Genomic DNA, 21,146 nt, shown 5'->3' on the forward strand with positions numbered 1-21,146 from the left:
CTTGTACGGGACAGAAAGAATTCTCATATTTACATTTTGGAAGCGAGGTGAAAAACATTTTGGAAAACGGGCTGATAAAATCGGGCCAGCTAAATAATTTTCTTTTATGTACGCCAAACGCCCATTATGCGAAACATCCCACCTCATAACACTTTTCTCGCCGTCAAAATAGAAATTATCGTAAAGTACCCATATTTCGTGCGCGCTCCTAATTTCGCTTACTGACATTTTAAACATGTTTTGCGAAATAAATTTTTGTTAGCTAGTGTTTTGAATAATTCTACTTCAGTCATGGTTACATAACATGCAATTATATAGCCCAATATATTCCAACAAATATGTGTAAAATGTCAGTGAGCAAAATTAGGAACGTGCGCGAAATATGGTAGCATAACGGTAAATAGTATTTCGGATCAATAAATTTTGAGATGGAAAATTTGTATTACCTACTTTATATCGAAATTTTTCTCTTACTTTCGAACAGCATTGTTGGACAAGAAAGCCAAGTGTCCTTTCGTGCATTTGTTTGCATAATGTCCTTTGGTTCCACATTTGAAGCACCTAAATGCACAATAAATGATTTAACAGTAAAATACACGATTATGCGATTTATATCATGAAATACATACGTAATCTCTTCGAGGGGCCTCGGAGGTGGTTTTTGCGGTAGGACAGGTGCTTCTTCTGGATTCGGATTGGAGTTGTCCATATTTTGGCGATGTTTGAAATAGCCAAGCGATCGGTACCTTGCCTCCTCCATTCGTAAGGTTGCTTCGCGTTGCTGGAATATGAAAAAAATGTAATGTGGATGGATCAAAAAGATTTTTATGTTTAAGAATCGGAATAAATCCCCATATACAGTGGGGGACCGAAATCCGTACAGACTCAAAATCCGTACACCTCATACAAATAGAGGCGTTCTGTATGAAGGGGACGGATTTAGATTCATTTCTTATGTGTACGGATTTCGATCCCACACGCTGAAAGTGGTCAAGAGCTTAGTCAAGATTGGTCTGTGTTCAGGCAGACTGGGCCAAGTGTTTTTTCAATGGTTTCAGGAAAACGTACCAGCATTCGAAATGATAAAAATATGTACATTATCAGCTATAATAATGAAACTTATCTGGTATCTGTATCAAAATGGCATCGAACAAATAAGAATTCATGGAGTTCTTAACGTATGTTTAGAATGTCAATATATCACCTAGTTCGGTTTGTCTGAACACCGACCAATTGGTGAGCTCGTTTCATGCTTTTATTCCAAATCTGTTAATTATGTATGACTAAACATGTTTGTCGTTACTACGGTGGGAACGTTACTTAAATATGATTATTCAAAAAACTGTGAGTGTCGACAATAAATATGCAGAGGAGATGTAGAGGTAAACACGGTCTCCAAATAGCAAAGGTTACACACTAATATTCCTTCCGCTAACCTGACTGCAAGGACGTGGCCGGCGCCGTTATTGACCCTGTGTGAATTATGCACAATGAAGAAAATTATGGTCAATCCCAGCCGAACTTCTAGTTGATTCTTTGTGCATCTTCATTGACTTTGGTCAATCAGATATGTGTAGTGTCAGTCTAAGCTAAGCGGAATAAATCCACATAAAGCATTATTGTTTTCAAATTCATTTTAATTTAATGGAAGAATAATTATTAATTCTAAATAAGTATGAAAATTTAAATTAAAAAAAAATTGTAATATGATGTCTACTTTCTTAGAATAATTGCGCAATGTGCCGCTGTGCAAAGTCAGATGCGCACACGGTAACGCAATATGTTACTAATTTATAGAGAGCAAGTTATTCTGGTAGTGTGGGGGTGCTACTTGGGCATTTCCATGATTCACTTTGGCATGGGGTTTTTTTGTCGGCCGAATTGTTAGAAAATTTGCAATAAGAAGTACTACAATGCAACGCATAGTGTGGCAAAATATGACCACAGTAGCTTTCAAAAAACCTCCCTACCGGTCAAATCAACATATTTATAGGTTATTTTAGAGATAACAATAAAATAGTTGTTTACCCTCATATTATAAAATATAACTATACCGCATAGTTCCTAAAAACTAAATTTTTGATTGGTTTTAAAAGCATCAAACGGTAAAATTTAACTACATTTTAGTTTGTAGGACTCTAGACAGGACTGTAATAGAATTCAGTACCTACGTAGTTTTCTAAAATCCGAAAATAATTATGTGCAAGTTTCTTTTGAAATCGAGTACCACAGTTTTCTCGTAAGTTTTCAAAGTAGTATATCAAAATGAATATTAGGCAAAAATCTGTATGAATTCTAGGCACAATTCTTATAAATTTCTGGATTTCTAATTTCAAGAAAATATTAAAAACGTCACATACTCTTACGATCCGATTTACTTTAGGAGATGTCCACACACTACGTAACGCTCTAGGGGAAGCGGGAGGTGGTCTCAAGAGTCACGGCTCGCACAAAAACATATAGCTTTGCTATGAAGGACTTTACCATGGCAATAAAAAAGATGCCTTCAAAAAAAGGATTGAAATAAAAAGTTATTTCAAAAATTTTACATTCATTCAAACATATTTGGTTTGTCTAAAAGCTAATGGCTTGATCGAAATCGTTCTATACTTTAGTTAAATATTCGTAACCTGTTAATCTGATCTACATTCGAATAAGGTATATCAACGAAAAAAATTCTATAACTTCTAATATCAATAATTACCTCCTGAGGCATCTTAGGACAGTAGCAAGCTTTGTGTCCCGGTTCACCGCAATAGTGACACGTCGGTAGGCGTTTCGGCAGCTGATCCTTGGTCTCCGACGGCGGTGGAAGCTCAAACCGTGGGTGCATAAATTTACACGACTCTCCATCGGGACAAAATCCGGCCAGATAAAAATTACACAGGACACGCCTCACGTGACGATGCCGGCAGCTGGGACCGTGACGACAAAAGCCCCGGTCATACCAAGGGCAATCTTTGATCTTACTTTCCGGATCTATGTGCAGGAAAGGACATTCCTTGTTGTGGCAAGCGTTGAACCGGGAATAGAAGTAACATTCCGGCATTTTGGTCATGTCGTACTCGTGCAGAAATTCGCACTGGTCCCCCTTTTTGCACAGACCACGAAGCCAATGTTTGCAGACTATCGTACGGTCACCACGGATGTGGCGGAACGGACAAGCTGCCCCTTTATCGCATTCGGTCCCATCGGTGGCATTGAAGAATAAACAGACGGCAGCCGTCGATTCTACAATCAAAAACATTGTTAGAAATTTCAATTGAAAATTACTACTTTGCCACTTACTATCCATCCCAGGGAACGGCAACGGGAGCGCTCCGAACTGTTCATTGAGATCTTTCTCTATTTTGAACAGTACATTATCAACACCAGCTATCAGAAAATCCATTTTGTAAAAAGAACTGAGAATTATTTATCGTCGTCCTGTCCTGAGACGCGTTTGATGTTGTGCTTTTCGGTCCGGTTTGCGATTTTTTGATGTCACCACACATGTCATGTCACATGTCATCAGCGTCAATTGACATTTCGGGATCAATATTTGGAAAGGGCCTATCGATGTTCAGAAGAAAACATTACACGGAACCACAATGGATCATTGAGCCGTATGAATAAAATGTAGTTAAATAGAGTTTACTACACTGGTAAAAATCCTCATATCGTTGGTATGTGTGACACAAATGTATTTTTGCAATTTGTGTACAAAGATAATGAACATGTGTGACACACATACTTGGGGTTCATTCTGATGATTATTGAAATTATGTGTCAGAGCACATACAAATTATTACCCAGATCCATAAGTTTTATGCATTCGTGCAATAAATAATATATCGCTATTTTTAAGCCTGAATTCACATGATTTAATTTTTCTGATATTAACCACCCTTTTATTGATGTTCCCTTGATCATTATTATATAATATGTATTTATTTAAATTGACTTCAAGTTCTTTGTCAAACTGATCCGGTATAGCATTACATTGAACATTCTGGACAAACATTTGAAAAGGGCCCAAGAGGTCTTGAGCCTTTTTTTTTTAGAAACGTTGCTGTTGAGCCCTTCTTAGCCCACCCACGCAAACTAACACCACTATCAGAAAGATTGGTGTTAGCTCTTCCTGATAGTGGTATTGGTGAGCGTGATCGAGTTGAATTGAGCTCAACAGCGTCTTGCAAAGCCAATGTTTACCAATGTCGATGTGCCCTTTTGAAATGTTTGTCCAGCATTGTTTATTGAAATCTAGGATAGAAAAGCAATGATGATGAACTCTCTTTACTGATTGTAGAGGCCGCTTCCTTATGTGGAATGAAGAATCGGGATCGAAACTTGCTGCCGTCTAGAGCATTCCAAAAGGCTGCCAAGTATTCCATTTTTGGATTTGGTCTTGTTCAATCGATTCCGCCTGCAAAATGTATGTTGGAGAAAAAGCACCTTCCACGACCTGAAATTGAACAACCACTTAGTTTACGTAGATAATTTAAATTATAAGAACAATATATGCATTCAAACAAAGCCACATCGTTGATTTTCGCCTGGATTTTCATCAAGTTTGCACAAAGTCGACAACAGCAAAATGGTTGACTTGGTCTGTCTTCGATGAGATCGCCGGTATTCACGATGGTTCATTCCTCATATATGCGTTATGTGTGTAACCACATAAATTTTTGCCATGTGGATTCACACATAATCGTCATGTTCGAATTTGATTACTTCGATGTTTGAAATCGTTTGTTGAAATTATGTGTGGGGACACATTTAAAAAAGTATTACAATTTTTACAGTGTACATTCTCGGTAGTAAACGCTATGGACTTATCCACGGTCTTCTTTTATTGTCGATTTTATTTTTCTTTTCCGCTCTTAATGCGGGCCGTGTTTACATAAAATGACATCCGGACCAACATCCAATGAAGGAATGTTCATCGAATGAACATGAAGTGGATGAATGTGTAGCGAAAACGTTCATTTTCTGTAAACACGGCCCGCAGTAAAGGTTTTCTTCCCGCTGGAAGTTGCAGCGTGACCTCATCGTAGATTAGTTCATATGTGGAACACGAGTGGAACATGTTTGTGTCATTTTCCTTTCTACACCTTTCGAACATACTACAAACAACGCATTGCTATGAATAAAGGTAGCCTTTACTACAAAGCTACTGGTAGTTAGCTTCAGAGGTTGCTACACATGCTTTCCCAAGAAACATTTCCCTATTTTATAATCATTTATTAAGCAATTTTTCACAACTACATACTGAATAGTTGCTTTATTATATTACTTTGCAGCTGCTACGCACACATTGTTCAAGCAAATCTGGCGAAATTATTAGGCTACCTATCATTTAGTGACTGTAATCATATATGGAAATGATGTTTATTCAGGTTTCACTTAGCCTAATAAGGATTGATGATTTAACAATGCTAATTTAACAAACAACATTATTGCAGTTTAATTCAGCATCATGTTTAATAACATTTTAATTATTTCCATGTGAAGCCTTTGTTCAGACGTTGTTCACACAAATTTGGAGAAGTTATAAAGCGTATATTGTATATTGACTTTATTCTAAAACTTCAAAATCGCTTCATAAGCATTTATCTCAGCTTTTATTCAACTGCCACAAAATTAATTGAAAACAAATAAATTACTAAAAATCGCTAACACTGTATACATCAAATGCAATGTATACTTTTTACCATGCATTAATAATCACTTTTAATTATTACCTGAATACTGGATTCAAACTCGAGACCTTCCCATCGTCAGCGGTATACCTTGCCATCTGCGCCATCCTTGAATTCATATATCAGCCTTCCAGCGCCCAATATAAACCTCTTGTAGCTGAACATTGATCATGCTTGAGCTTCTGTTCAACAATGTCTAATCAACACGTGCTATGCTGATCAACAACTGAACAAGCGCATTACTTCTGCTGCTGTTCAGTACTGATGCGAGCTGAATTCAGTCGGCTATTTATAGCGCACAGTGAGAAAATTTATGTCAATGCTGGTCAAAAATAAAGTTTATCCACAAAGGTACACTGAAACAAGCGTTGCAGTAATGAGAACCATGAACGTGTTTTTAAATTTACTATCCCAACCACGATTGAGATATCATGAACGCTTTTTATTTGCGTTTTGTTCCCTCTCAATCCAACCGCGTCGATAGCCGAGCGGCTAGCGTTCGCGCTTGGCAATCGCCAGATCCTCGGTTCGATTCTGGTCTGCTGCAAGTTTTTAACCATGATATAGTAATTTTTACTATACAAATGGTGCCATGGTAAAATTGAATGCACAAAATATTCTAAATAAATGCGAATTTAGTCTGCACAAATCAAGTGGCGTTGTGTATTTAATTTAACCCTCTGATATAGTATTTTCAACCGCAACGCTGTTCTCAGTGTAAAACAGTCTGAAATGATTAATCGAATTTTATAATAAGTTTTAACTTGTTATAACTTTAATTTAATTGATCATCTAACTGTATTAAAATTCATTTATTTCACATATTATATTTTTATTAGGTTAATATTATTATTATATGTCGTATTCATTCTATCTATTAAGCATTATAAAAATATAAAATATATTTCAATCATTTGTATGTTAAATGTGCTCATTTTGCTTTTCAAAATAATCCTATTTCAGAAGACTGATTCATTTTTTTTAACATAATTGAATAATTGTATTGAGAAAGCATCAGTTATGATTGTATCCAATATGTTTTTATATAAATTAGTAAGTTTGTGACGAATTCGTCAAGGACAAAAAACCACTCAAATACAGATGAATAATAATAATATTAATAAGTTGAACATTGCAATACTTTGGGAAAACAACGCAATTTTAAGATATTTTGTCCATTTTTCAAAAATTTGGCTATGGTGTGACCTCTTTTGTAAGGCTTATTTGTTGCTGAACAATGTGTTCATTAATCGTTATTTTGGCCTTCTTTGGATTAACTGCTCGGATGATACATCGATGTTGAATTAGGATTTTATAAACTACTTATTCTGCTTTAAATCATGTTCATGATAAGCATGGAAACAGCTAAAGTGCGAAGCAACCAAAACGTTAGTTCGTCTCTTGTACATCTGTTTACACAAATAGATTTGTTTGGTTGAATATTGGCTCTTTAATAGACGAAAAAATGACTTGTTCAACTTATTAGTAAAACAATCTTGACAAGTCGAAAGAGATTCTTTGGAAAAGTTTAATAAGTGTTGATTCTACTTTTATTCATTCCAATGAAAAATGTTGAACATTGACTTAAATTTGGATCTAAATAGCATCATCTCAGCTCTTCGTAGGGCATTTTTTTCAGCTGTCACCATTATTCAACAATAATTAAATATGTGTGTTTATTTGTGACTCTGGACTCTCAGTTGGGTAAGCACATTCATGTAATTATTGTTAAATTATTATTTTTACTTCGATGATCATTAAAAATGCTATGGTTAGTAACTATTTCCGATATCAATAACGTCGAAGATGATGATCGCTAAACTGTGAAAATTTAAATTATGATCGTTTTAATTCAATATGATTCAAATTTTACCCTCATTGATCCGTAGTCGCCTACATGTCTAATTAGATTTGATTTGAAAAACCTTTGAAAATAACATTAAAAAGACATAACATGTTTTGCTTGAATAAAAGCATACTCATATACTGTTATTCACATTGTTTATAAGTTTTACTAATCATGCTGGTCAACATTTTAAGTATAAGACACTGAAACTTTTGTACGATTTGTTGTTAATCAAATGTTCAATATTCTACTAAAATGATGGCTACAACCTATAGAAGCTTTTAATCAGTCAATTGTTAAACTTCTTATGTGTTGTAGAACAAGAGCTACTATATTTGCATTTTCGGAGGTTTATTCAGCTTTTACTCAAAACACAAACTTCAAGTGGAATAACAGCTTTTTTATAAGCGGAAATTAATTTTATTCAATTAATGATTCAACTAAAATTTTGTTCAGCAATGGTAGCTGCTATGCAGCTTGTATTAAACATGTAAGTAACTTAAAAGCTACCAATTGTTCCTTGGGTTGAGATTGCGGAATGGATCATTGAAATAACCAAAACGGCCGCTATGGAAAGCATAGATAGCGCCACCGTAGCCTTGTGTGTTTGACAAAACAGCAATGCTGTCACAATGCTAAATCCCATATTTAGTGGCGCCTTTGTTTTGATGCGGTGAGCACTTGCAAAAACTACCTTCAATGATCCATTGAATGGAGTAATTTACTTCTGAGTAAAAATCATGGGAAAACGATATGAGTTTTGATATTTCGGAAGGTATTTTGAGTTTTGCTTAGGAATTCTGAGTTACGAAAACATTCACCCCGCCAATTCTGAAATTCCGGTAAGATTAAACTCTAGAATTGGGGTGGGAATGAGATTCCTGATATCAATCTCTTGGAATTCTGTGGGTATCTTTGAGACGGTACAGTGGGGATTCGCTTGTTGGGGGTCCGCTACATTCAATGACTCGATGGTTGGATGTTCGCTAGTTGGAAAATATTCCAACTAAAAAGCACTCGAATGTCAAGAGTAGATGTCAAACTGACTTTGACGTCTGAGCACCGTCGCATTAAAGTCTCCATATATAGAAAAAATGTGCATGTATATGTGCGTTTTGTGATGATTTGCTCTCCAGATGCGTGAGTCTGCAGCATTTTCACCAGCTGTCAGTCGTTCCAACTAACGAGTCAGATTCGTTAGCTGGAAGGCAGTCGTGTTCCAACCAGCGAATCCCCGCTGTACTTCTGTAAGAATCTATGAGATTGCGGTGGGATTCCTGCGTATTATTGTGTGAACATTTGTAATTCTGAAAATCAATCTTTGTAATTACAGGTATGTTCCGTTTTTGTCACGTTCCGATTTTGTCACGCTCCGATTTAATCACGTTCCGATTTCGTCAACAAATTATTCCGTTTCTATCAACACAAAAGAAAATATTTATTTTTTTATTTCTTGAAATATAAACTTAAAACTTATTTTGAACCTATTTAAATGTTTTTCAATAGCCTCAGGCTTGAATTTTCGACATTATGTTAGTGTTGATCACCATGTATCGTAGGTAGGTGTCAAGTCAAATACGATTTAATAAGGTTTGACTCCTTCCTATCCGCTAATCAATTAGAGTTTTCAAACACAGCAAGGGCTGTTGGACAAGATTGACGCATCTTTCAACAGTCGAGAGTTGCACTGGCCACGTCCTGGCAACTAAAAAAGCAACGGCTTGACAGAACTCCTCTGAGATACAAAAATGAGACGATTTTGATGTTTTAATACAGATCTTGATGATACAACACAGATCCTCAAACGATTCGAATGAGAGTGCAGAAAAAAATATGAATATTTTTTCTGGTACTAATTTTCTTTTGTTGCTATGCTCACATGCACTCACACTTTAAAAGAACTCTTGAGTTCCACCCCGAACAAAAAAGCCCTCTTGGAGTTGTGATGGCACTCTTTTTTTATGGAATTTTGCTCTGTTCTGCATCTTCCTCGCTCAATTTTCGTTGTCTCTCTGCTCATATTTTTTCGCTCCCTCACAAAGAGGCAAAAGCAGCAAGCTGTTCTAGAGTATATCACCGAACTCTGATGATGTTGAGGAGTATTATCAAGCCTGCTAGCAACAACTGAAATTTGTGATTAGTAGAGTACGTACCTAATAGAAATGGGCGACTCACTCAAAAGAGTCGACTCTCGATAATGAGTGAACGAGTCATTATTCTTTTCTTAAGAGTCACGATTCACTATAAGCGCAATTTTTGAAAGCGTGCTCACGAAATTCCCAGGGTTAAAGTTTTTGACTTGGATTTATCACAGTAAAGTGCACCAGACATGTGTAAATAGTTCAACTAGTTATATGAATAATGTTCTAATTCAAAACCTATTATATTTTCCGTTCCTTATGCGATCCTTATATGATACATGATTCGTTTTTCATATTATTTTGTGAGTGAGTCACCTACGATTTGCTCCCATAATTGAACGTTTTTGCCCATCTCTAGTAAGGACTGTTCATTTCCTAAAGTGGACACTTTGTTTATGCTATATCTTTTTATTTATTGATTAAATAGTAATCGGTTTTCTGTGCATCGTTGAACTATTACTCTACAATGATATAAAAATATAAGATCTTACAAGATGCTTTTAGTTGAAGAACTTAATATTTTTTTCAAAAAACTCCTAAGAAAAGCTGTTTGTCAAAATTTAACATTATTTTTCGCATAACAAAATTCCTCATTTTTATGAACGAATTGTATATTGGTATCCTATACTATCGAAATAAAGGCAGAGCTTTAAAAATCAATAATATTCCACCATTTTTTGTCAATGAGTCATTTAATTGATTTATACATTTATGGCCAAATTTGCTGATATACAATCCTTTCACTCCCAGCAAAAAAAGTAAAAAGCGTGTTCAAAACTAGTTTACATTACTGAACAAACTATATTTGTATAAACGAGAGCAAAATCGTGAGATTTAATCGCATTCTTAAGTATAAATTTTACTCTTTATGATCATTTTACTGAAAAATCTCATACTTTTAGAATGATGTATGCATATTTATCGATCTAAAGCAAATTGTGAACGTTGTTTTCCAAATATTCCAATCGGTAATCTAAGAATAACGTATTATAAAAATAATATGTGGTATCTTTTATCTCTCAAGCATAACACTGCACAGATTATAGCAACAGTCATTGATTAGGTCCTGTTGCAATGATCCAGCAATACTTAACAATCTATTGAAATATTTACAATCTCCATATAATAAGTTTGCCTCAAGGAAAAGGGAAAAAGACTGAAATGGGTGACAATTTGAGAAACTGTTAATAATGGATGGTCTCATGTCGCGCACGTTCCTATCTCAAATTTGTTGGGATCTTGATCTTTGAGCAGACACGCACCTCTTCTTCACGTGGAGACCAAAAGTTTAATAAAGAGCTTAAAACAAATGCCATACGCTTATTGCATAAAACTCAACATAAGAGATCCTAACCAAAAAGTACTAATTTGGTTATGCTTGTTCTGGAGTTTGTACTATTTTGTGTTCTTGATAAACCTATTCAATATTGTTTTACTAAACAAAACTGTAGAACTTAGTTTAGTTTAGTGCTAGTCTATTCGTGATCGAACGCAGAGCTAAAAGGTGAAGGTGGTGCTGTTGTAGAATGGCGATTAGTGCATCCCAGTCGAAGTTGGTAGTGATAACTTTAAAAGAAAAATCACCATAATCATTTTACAGAACAGATTTTGACAATTCAAAACACCGGAAACCGTAAAGATTAATTTAACCTTGCAAAACTTTTGCAACATAACCCCACATTTGATCGCCAATCGGGTGGCAAAAATTGAAAAATGTGCCTTGGCAAAAAAAAAATATAACTTGATAACTACGGAAGTGTTTATAAGAACAATCAGCTGTAAAAGCTCTTCCTCAGTCGGGACATAATACCATAAAGAAAAAGAAGAAGCGGAATGATGAGGATAAAGAGAAGAAAAAGATTTGTTCTTTTTTAAATCTTTCTTGAAAACAAAAACAATCAGCTTGACTCACTTTCTTGTAGTTATTTATACAAATATGACCTATCTCATGATACAAAGCACATATATGTGATTATCGTTTTTATATTCCATATTTCATACATTAAAACCAAGGAAACCTACATCTAACATCTAACCAAGAAAACTTGAACTGTTATTGATTTATTGCATTATTTAATCATATTGATTAACTAAAGTCTGCAATCCACTTTATTTACGAACTTATACAAATGAACAATTTTTATGCTAATTACAGCTCCTATACATCAATACTGTTCATTTATATGATGAAATTGTTTATTATCCTGGCAAAACTGCAATTTTATTTAAAAATTTGTAAAATATTTTGTCTAAGAAAATTATTCCGTTTTTGTCACGGTTCCGTTTTTGTCAACTGAAAAATGCCGATCGTGTTGATAAAAACGGAACATACCTGTATTGTAAAAACCTTTAAGATTCCGTTGATCTCGAGTTCCATAAGAATTTCAAAGCAAAGCTTTAATATAAACCTTTTGAACGTCGGTAAATATTTTATAGATTTTAACGGGATTTTTTGTGAAATCCATAAGAATATTAATAATTTCAAAGGGAACCCTGGTATTTTAGGGGAGATCCTCATTGAATTCTAACGACTACCAATGGAATAACTACTATTCTCATAAAAATCTCTACATTCTAAGTTCTAGAAATTCCAAGGATACTATCAGAAACCCTACCAAAATAACGAGAATATCACAGAAACACTTATAACTTCCGGAATTCAACATGTTGTTGAGAAAACACACGAGGAGCATCAAAATTCTACCGCAATTTTACCAGAATCTCAGTATTGGTGCTAGAAAATATGTGGTTCCTAATTTGATAGCTGTAATCTCAAGATCTCTTCATAGATGTTAAGCTAATGTTAAAAAAATCATCAATCACTGGCGTTGGCGAAGACCCAAAACCACCCACTTGCGTCGCTCTGAATTGAAAACTAGATTGTTTTTTACGTGCAGAATCACTCTGCACCCTGAATGGAAATTTCTTAACGTACAGCTTTAGTCACTGCTCATGTTCGAAAGGAGTAAATACTACATGTTCGAAAAGTTTTTTATTCATATCAAAAGTGTAGTAAACTTTGTGGATTTTGTTTTTGAGTAGATGCTACATCTAGTAAAGTTCAACGTTCAAGTGCTCATCGCATCAAAACAAAGGCGCCACTGTATGGACCTATGCACGGGTTCACTATTTGACGTTTTAGAGGTGCCGTGTTATTTATGTGACCATGGAAACCAGTGAATTCGGCACCGCTAAAACGTCAAATAATGAACCCGTGCATAGGTTCATACGGGATTTAACATTGGGCCGTATGAATAAAAATGTAGTAAAGTGAGTTTACTACATGATCGGTAGTAAACGCTAGATGTGGAACACGAGTGGAACATGTTTGTGTCATTTCTCTTTCTACACCTTTCGAACATACTACAAACAACGCGTTGCTATGAATAAAGGTAGCATTTACTACAAAGCTACTGGTAGTTAGCTTCAGAGCTTGCTACTCATGCATTGTGATTGTTGAAATGTATGGAATAATTAAAATTTGAGTAAATATCATGGGAATACGATGTCAGCTTTGATATTTCGAACGGTATTTTAAGATTTCCGTAGAAATTTTGATATTTCGAAAAGAATTTTGAGATTCCGGTAAAGATTTTTGATTTTTTTTTTTGAGAGATCTGGTATTCTTTCTGACGTTAAGTCCCAACTGGGACAGAGCCTAACTCTCAGCTTAGTGTTCTTATGAGTACTTACTGAGAGCTTTCAATGTCAATTGACCATTTTGCATGTGAATATTGTGTGGCAGATACGAAGATACTCATTACGATAATTATGCTCAATCTGGCATTACGATAATTATGTTGTTTCTTAGGAATTCTCGGATGTCGGATGGATTTCAGCTAATTATAAAGTAATTCCAGGAGTAATTCTTAATTTTATGTAAGAATTCAGACATCCCAGATTTTCTGATTTCCTTTGGAATTCTGGAATACCTATAGAAATTCTGGGTTTCCGATAGGCATTCTAGATTGGTTATAACAATTATGGGATTCTGTAAGCTATTCTGGGATTCTTTTGAGTAAATCCGGTATTTGATCTGGCTATTATTCTTTTGAAATTATTCGGGTATTTTTAAGACGGTATTTCTGTAAGAATCTCTGAGATTTCAGTGAGGTTCTTGCAAACTCTGGTCCGAATCTTTGGAATTCTTGTAAACTTTAGATCCCACTGATTTCCAGTTCCGTTGGGATTCAGAATCAGAAAAAATCTTCAATTATAGTATAAACCTTTGAGCGTCTGAATGTAAAAATGTAAAAGAAAATCCTTAATTCAACCACTATTGTGAGAATTTTTATTTCTAACAAGCCCAGGGATACTACCAGGAAACCTATCGAAATAACGAGAATACCAAGAATCCCATATCCATCAGCGGAGTTCGACATGCTGTTTTTTTTTTAATTCACAGAGGAAGCTCAAAATTCTACCGCTATTTCATCAAATTCTCAATACTGGAATCTTGAAAATGTTAGGAACTTTATAATGTCACAATTGCTGTTATCTCAAGATTCATTCATAGGATACAGATTTCTAGCTAAAATTCGAAAATTCTTAGGAAAATCATTATAAAATTCACATGCACATAAAGGGAATACTGTAAAGTTACATAACCAACATGAATTTGTGTTCATGATCATTATCGAATATTCATATTTTCACATAATTTGTCATGTGAATAAGTGACAAATTTGGCATATATGCATGATTTTATTGATTTCAAGAGTCACTCTGAATGGAATTTTCTTAACATGCAGCATTACTCTGTACTCTGAATAGAATTTTCTTCACGTACAGCATCAGTCACTGCTCATGTTCGAAAGTAGTAGGTACTACATGTTCGAAAGGGTTTTTATTCATACCAAAAGTGTAGTAAACTTTGTGGGTTTTGTTTTTGAGTAGATGCTACATGTAGTAAAGTTCAACGCTTTTTATTCATACGGCCCATTGGGACAGCATTGCTGTTCTGTCAAACACACAAGGCTACGGTGGCGCTATCTATGCTTTCCATAGTGGCCGTTTTGGTTATTTTAATGATCCATTCGACAGTTTATAAACTATGTGCCATTCACGCAGCGAACTGGACTATCGAATTTCATACATTTTGCCTTATGAAAGGTGGAACGAATATTGCAATACGAACGCTTTATGTATCGTTTTAGCGTTTTAGCATCACTCCACATCAAGGCGTCGATAGGCGCGTGTTGTACGCTCGGGCCTGTCGATCGCAAGGTTCTTGGTTCGATTCCAGATTGCCGCGAAAACATTTTTTTGTTTTCAAATACTGGTTTCATAAGGCAAATTTATGAATTTCAATCCGATTTTTTGTGGCGAATTTTCATAAGGGGTTCCTATGTTTATGGCCGGTACGCTGATCATAAGTACTGTGCAAAAGGATAGAACAAGAAACGGTCAAGGAATGATTCCGCTACCGAAATTACTTGAGCTGTACGCTGCTGAGAAGTAGAGCTGATTTCATAACGTCGGTAACGCCTGCCGTACGAATCAAATGGAGCTGTCACTTTTCCGAACGGAAAAATGTGCCGCTCAATTATTCCGCAAGTAAAAGTGACATTTCGCTCATTCTGGATCAGCTGTCAAAATTACTTTGGTAAAAAGGAGAAATTTTACTTGAGTGCTTTACGTTTCAGGTCCGTACTTGGCTTTATCGATAATCCATTTGCCTGAGTGTTTTACGAAACTGGTCAAATTACAGGAGATCTGGGATTAAGGCTAAGTAGCCCGTCATTCGTTTTGGCACCAATGATGACTTTTCAGCATGCATTTCAAAGTGATAAAACTCAGTCTTGATAGTTTATATACTGCTTCGCGTTAGAAAATGGGTTAACCAACGTGCGAAGTTTGATTTTTGACCAACTTCGCCGCGTCGCAAGTCGATTCTAATTAGTGCGCATAATGGTCATGGAGGAGAGCATAGATGCGCACTATAGCGAAGTGACTCGCGACGCGTCAAAGTTGGTCAAAATCGAACTGCGCACGTTGGTTCATCCATTTTTAGTCGCGAAGCAGTATATTGACTTGAAAAAATATCACTGTACGAGCTAGCATGCATAAAGTATGCTGATACTTTTACAGCTGTGTCAGTGCAAAATCAACTGATTTTCTTTGATTCGACACTGGCGCGATCCGGTTTGGTGTCAGTGCGACAATACATTGGTGTTGCGGGTACAGGGTACCCCCGTTGGTTTGACCACATTTAATCTGAACACTTTTTAATTTGTACCCCACTAATTTGCGCATCGTTCAGATTAAAAATGGATCAAACGTAGCTTTTGGAACGGAGTAGAGTGAAATGGAACGCTGTGGAACGGAACGCAGAATCAAAACAAAACAGTGAAATTTGCAATGCTGGTGTTTTCGCATCTTAGGCTGTGAACCGTTTCACCGATTCGTTTAACTTTTAGTTAAAATTTGACAGCTCGATAGTTATTTCCCCTTTAGTTATTTTCTGCTCCCGTGAATTTGAGAATAACTAACCATCTGTCAACTATATTCTGAAATAACTACTCGACTGTCAAAGCTCAAATGGGTCGACCGCGAAGTTAAATTTAACCATTTGAGGGGAAAATAACTATCGAAATGTCAAATTTTAACTAATAGTTAAACGAACTGGTGAAACGGTTCACAGCCTTAGGAGCCCAAGTAATACTGCTTCGCGACTAAAAATTCAAGCGTGTGCTAGAATAAGGGCGTAAGTCGCATGATCGATTTCTCTTCATCGATCCTCTCTTCTGTCAATAAAAGTGACAAGATGCGGGTTTGTTAGCATTTTTTCACTTCAGTACGCTAGGCAGCGATTCAATCTCAATGGATCATTAAAATAACCAAAACGGCCACTATGGAAAGCATAGATAGCGCCACCGTAGCCTTGTGTGTTTGACAGAACAGCAATACTGTCACAATGTTAAATCCCATATACAATGACGCCTTTGTTTTGATGTGGTGAGCACTGACAAAAACTACCTTCAATGATCCATTCAATTCCTGAGGACAAAAAATGCTGACAAACTTGTGTCTTGTCACCTTTATTAACGGAAGAGAGGATCGATGAAGAGAAAGTTCTCTTTCTGGATTTTATCGGGATGCACAATATCGTGAGTTACGTTCAAATTGATTCATCACATCTACTCGATCATACGAATGCACAACCTTTTGAATGCTATTGTTTGAAATTTCAAAAGAAAGCCTTTTCTGCCTGAGAAACACCCGAGGTTTCACTACTGCGATTAGCGTTCTATACATTTTAAGGGGAAAAACGGGGTAAGAGCGCCCACCGGGGTAAGACGGACCACCTTCAGTTTGGCATGAAAATGGCGGTTTCCTTAAAAGTTCACCAAGCACTTTCCATAAACACAAAATGTTTGATATTCCGAACAATAGAAATATTAGTAGCAGAACGCCAGTGGCGCTGTTGTCACAAAAATGAATTAATTTATAATTACCTAAAATTGTAAATTTCCATTGTTTTTTCAATGCCGGTTGTTGAGGATGGTTTGTTATTATTTTTAAAATTGATTTGACACTTTGAGGTCCGGTACTCAGGCTGTCAGTGCTCGGCAAACTAGATGTTGGTAACACGAAAAGTAACGACATTAGCATTCTTAGGTTAATGCTTCTACTTTCCGAACCATCGAGAGCGAAAACTACATTACATTTGTCATATCAAAAACAAAGTTTCTGCACGTCTATATTGAATTTGATCTAAATTTAAGAGATGCTCACTTAAGGATTTCAGAAGGTATTTTTTTTTTTGTAAATCATAACAAATTACCCGTCTGTGCTTTAATAGAAATGTGAAATATGGTTCAATAAAGTGAAGTCCTTTGATTGTTTTGTCTTACCGCATTTGAAGGACGTTTAGTGAAGATTTGCACCTCAAATGCACACAGCAATACATATAGAGTAAGGTGGGGCAAAAGTTCGACCTTAGTGGTATAATCATAGTTTCCAGGAAAACAATAGCAGTTAAAACAAAACAAATACCATACAGTGAACCTTCAACATCTGGGCTATAATTTTGCTGAACAAACTTGTGTCAAAATATTTACCCATTTTTAGTTATAAGAGTTTCAAAATTGATTGTCTTATTCGAACTTTTGCCCCACCGGTGGGGCAAGAGTTCGAATCTAGTGTGGGGCAAAAGTTCGCTGGCTAAAACACAAAATATCGATCTTTTTAAAACAGGCATACTTTACACCAGCTGTAAACTTAAGTTTGACGAAAAATACACACTAAATTTTCATCAAAAAATTGCCCAAAACCGGGTTAATTGTAATATACTCAAAAATAGCAGTTTTTCGCAAAACTAAGTGGAAATGTAAAATTTTGGTGATAATTTTCACACGATCAGATAAATTTAACTAAATCTGAAGATAATATGTAGATTTAGGCAATTTGCAATTTTTTCCGTGTTTTTATACATGGGTCGAACTTTTGCCCCGCTGATTCGAACTTTTGCCCCACTATGGGCCAAAAATTGTTTTGAAGCATTTATGCAAAAACTAATACACCTCAAAGCAACCTTATGATAGGCCTAGAAACGCCCTTACATTAAATATTGAAAAAGATTTTATCTTCAATTGGTTCCATGCAACGAAAGATTGACCAAAAATTACAATATTCACGTCGAAAAACAACAAATAGCCATAACTTTTCCAAATCTCAAACGATTTTCATGATATTTGGAGTGAAAGTCTCTTACTTGAATAGCATTCGAACCACCATGACATTTATAAGATTTGTTTTGAATTGAGCTAGAAATCTTAAAAAGAAACTCTTACCCCACTCGAACTTTTGCCCCACTTTACTCTATTTTTACAAATACAACACCTGTGATATTTTTGATCATGCATATAGCTTCAAAAAATGGCATGCTGCGTCGAAAAAGTTTATTGGTTCTTGATATTGACATATGAATTAAATTGCTTAGGCGGGCGGTCTTACCCCGTTTTCCCTTACAATAGCTTTTTGTATGAACTAATGTGCCATATGCGCGGAGATAGTCGATATTAAAGGACGTTTTTTCATGTGACTCTAGTACAGTGAAGCTACAACCACAGACAAACAGACGTCACACTCTCGTCATTGTCCATCGACCACATTTTTAACGGTCGATACAAATATATTGTAGGTGGTCAATCCACCACCCGCAGCGCTCGCGTCGTTTTTGTTCGCGTTTGACATTTGCTCACTACCGCCACCTGTTGGCTCATCGGCCTAACACACCGATTTTAGCATTGGGCGTACATGTCCCTGTGACTATGATTTTTATCCAGATTTGTTCTAAGTGTTACGTCTGTTTGTCTGTGCTACAACTAAGAGCTTAGCCAGTTGAACTGGAAGATTGCAATAGTGAATTAGCATCTCTTTGCAATACTAGTAAGTAACTAGGAAACAAATTAGAAAATCCGTTGGTAAATCAAATTTTCAGTAGATTGTTGAAAAGTCGTACCCTTAACGCTAGTGCCACAGACAAACAGACGTAACACTTAGAACAAATTTCGATCAAAATCATAGTCACGAGAACATGTGCGCCCAATGCTAAAATCTGTGTGTTTGGCCGACAGGTCAACAGATGGCGGTAATGTGTAAACGTCAAACACGAACAAAAACCGATGCAAGCGCTGCGGGTGGCGGATCGGCCACCTACCATATTTTTGAATCGACCGTTAAAAAGGTGGTCGATGGGCAATGATGAGAGTGTGACGTCTGTTTGTCTGTGCTAGTGCTATACATGTGCTACTTAGTTCACACTAGGCTCAGGTAAGACAATAGATCAACTTATGCGTTAATCATTTAGGCTAAAAATCATCACGTTTAACAGGAATTCCTACTCAACGTGGGGTGCCAGTGTGGATTGGACAATTCACGCACGATTGGAAGTCGATCCCGCCATTCGTGAGGAACACGTGCTCAGTCAGCAGAACCTCGGACCCCTTATGCCAGTCGCCGACCGTTAAAGACCTCGAACCACCAATTATCTGAAAAGTGTGGTTCTCGATTTGCGCTTAGTATTCGACAGACTCGTGCGACAGGTACGTGGTCGAATAGGGTTCGCGCGCAAGGAGACTGTGTTCGAACGAGCCAACGTTTCGCCTGCCTCTGAACGACGTTCATCCGAGATTTTCACATTCGCAGCCCGGTCATTCGGGAAAATCTGCTCGAAAGGGGAGGCTCAGCCGTTTGTCAGTCGGTTCATTGAAGCAAGGGTCGAAATTAATTTCTCGTCGATGTGCTCGACAGCGCTAGAAAGCGATCGCCAACGAGTCAACGACTGCGCAGTAGAGAAGCTTCTCGCCGAAAGCGTGGATAGGTAGAACATCAAGGTAGGGTAGTTTTAAGCCAAGACTCTCTGACTTTTGTAATCCCTAAAGAGAAAAAAAAAAGAATGAATATAAATACGTCTCGTTCTTTTTATCAAATATTTTTGATCAGTTGGTTACATTAGTTTACTTTTTTGATTATTTTTATCGGTTTGTTGATGATTAATCTCCCTATTTTGTTTAAAGGGTTTTCTAACGTACTGAGCTTGATGATTGGGTGAATTAGATGAATAAGAGCGTTTGAACCATTTTGACCCGCCTTTAGATAGGAGTCTCAGCCGGACTCGAACTTACGTCAGCAGTCTCCCTGGACAAGGCGGTGGCGCTTAAACTGCTGAACGGTGGTGAGTACTCTTCGTTATACACTCACCGAATGTTCTGTAAAGGCGAAAAAATTACACAATTCTGTTCAACTTTAACACATTGTTCGGTGAATAGGGTATTTTATGTATTTTGGACAAAGCGTTACGCGTATATAATTTGGCCACCTCCATTTGGTTTTGCCGTAAATGGCCAAATTATATACGCGTTCGGTGAATACAATATTTAATAAAAACGACTCGAGCCTAAATTGATACTTTTTCAAGAGAAGAAAGCTTAAGTGAAAAACAGCGTGTATTTTCAAAATGAAAAATAGTTTGGACATTCAAAGAAAGTGTAGTCTCAGTTTGTAATATTCAGCGGTGTCAATAGGCCTCTTCATAAGACGTTTCAAATCAGCTGATTTTGAAGCACTTTGACAGTTCTTATGGGGAGATGACCGTCCCCTACTTGCACCGGTCCTCCACCGATATGCAGAGACGGAAATGTCACATAAAATGGCCTATATCTCATCAGTTCCAAATGGGTTAAACTATGACATTTCCTCCGCGTGATTATGTGGAAATGTCAAACGAGAAAGCCTATTCCAAGATTTCGAAGTTACTAATGTTTGTTGTGTGGAAAAGGGAGAGGAATAAGCACTCACACTTACGGAGAACCACGTAAGGAACATTAATCGTGTTAAATTGAAAGGCCAAAAATATATCTCTCCTTGTTTGTCTCACACAAAACCGAAGAAATATCAGCAGCTTCGTAGTCGCGAATTCATAAAAGCGATACACGCTAACATGAAAGTACCCATTAATGGGTAAAATAATAC

General features: G+C 36.4%; 1 protein-coding gene and 1 long non-coding RNA gene across 2 annotated transcripts; one reads left to right on the forward strand and one right to left on the reverse strand.

The window, feature by feature from the left end:
- Positions 1-436: 436 nt before the first annotated feature.
- Positions 437-20,380, reverse strand: LOC23687406 (cleavage and polyadenylation specificity factor subunit 4). The gene is made up of 5 exons (XM_021844409.1): positions 20,300-20,380; positions 3,289-3,552; positions 2,705-3,231; positions 630-781; positions 437-561 (listed from the first exon to the last, which is right to left on the reverse strand). The coding sequence occupies exons 2-5, from the start codon at positions 3,389-3,391 to the stop codon at positions 471-473; spliced, it is 873 nt and encodes a 290-aa protein (XP_021700101.1). The 5' UTR covers positions 3,392-3,552; positions 20,300-20,380; the 3' UTR covers positions 437-470.
- Positions 14,553-19,137, forward strand: LOC110676457. The gene is made up of 3 exons (XR_002500405.1): positions 14,553-14,573; positions 16,722-16,777; positions 19,114-19,137. It is a non-coding gene; the product is annotated as an uncharacterized LOC110676457 (long non-coding RNA).
- Positions 20,381-21,146: the final 766 nt, after the last annotated feature.

Source organism: Aedes aegypti, chromosome 2, assembly GCF_002204515.2.
Source record: "Aedes aegypti strain LVP_AGWG chromosome 2, AaegL5.0 Primary Assembly, whole genome shotgun sequence".
Classification (NCBI taxonomy): Eukaryota; Metazoa; Arthropoda; class Insecta; order Diptera; family Culicidae; genus Aedes; species Aedes aegypti.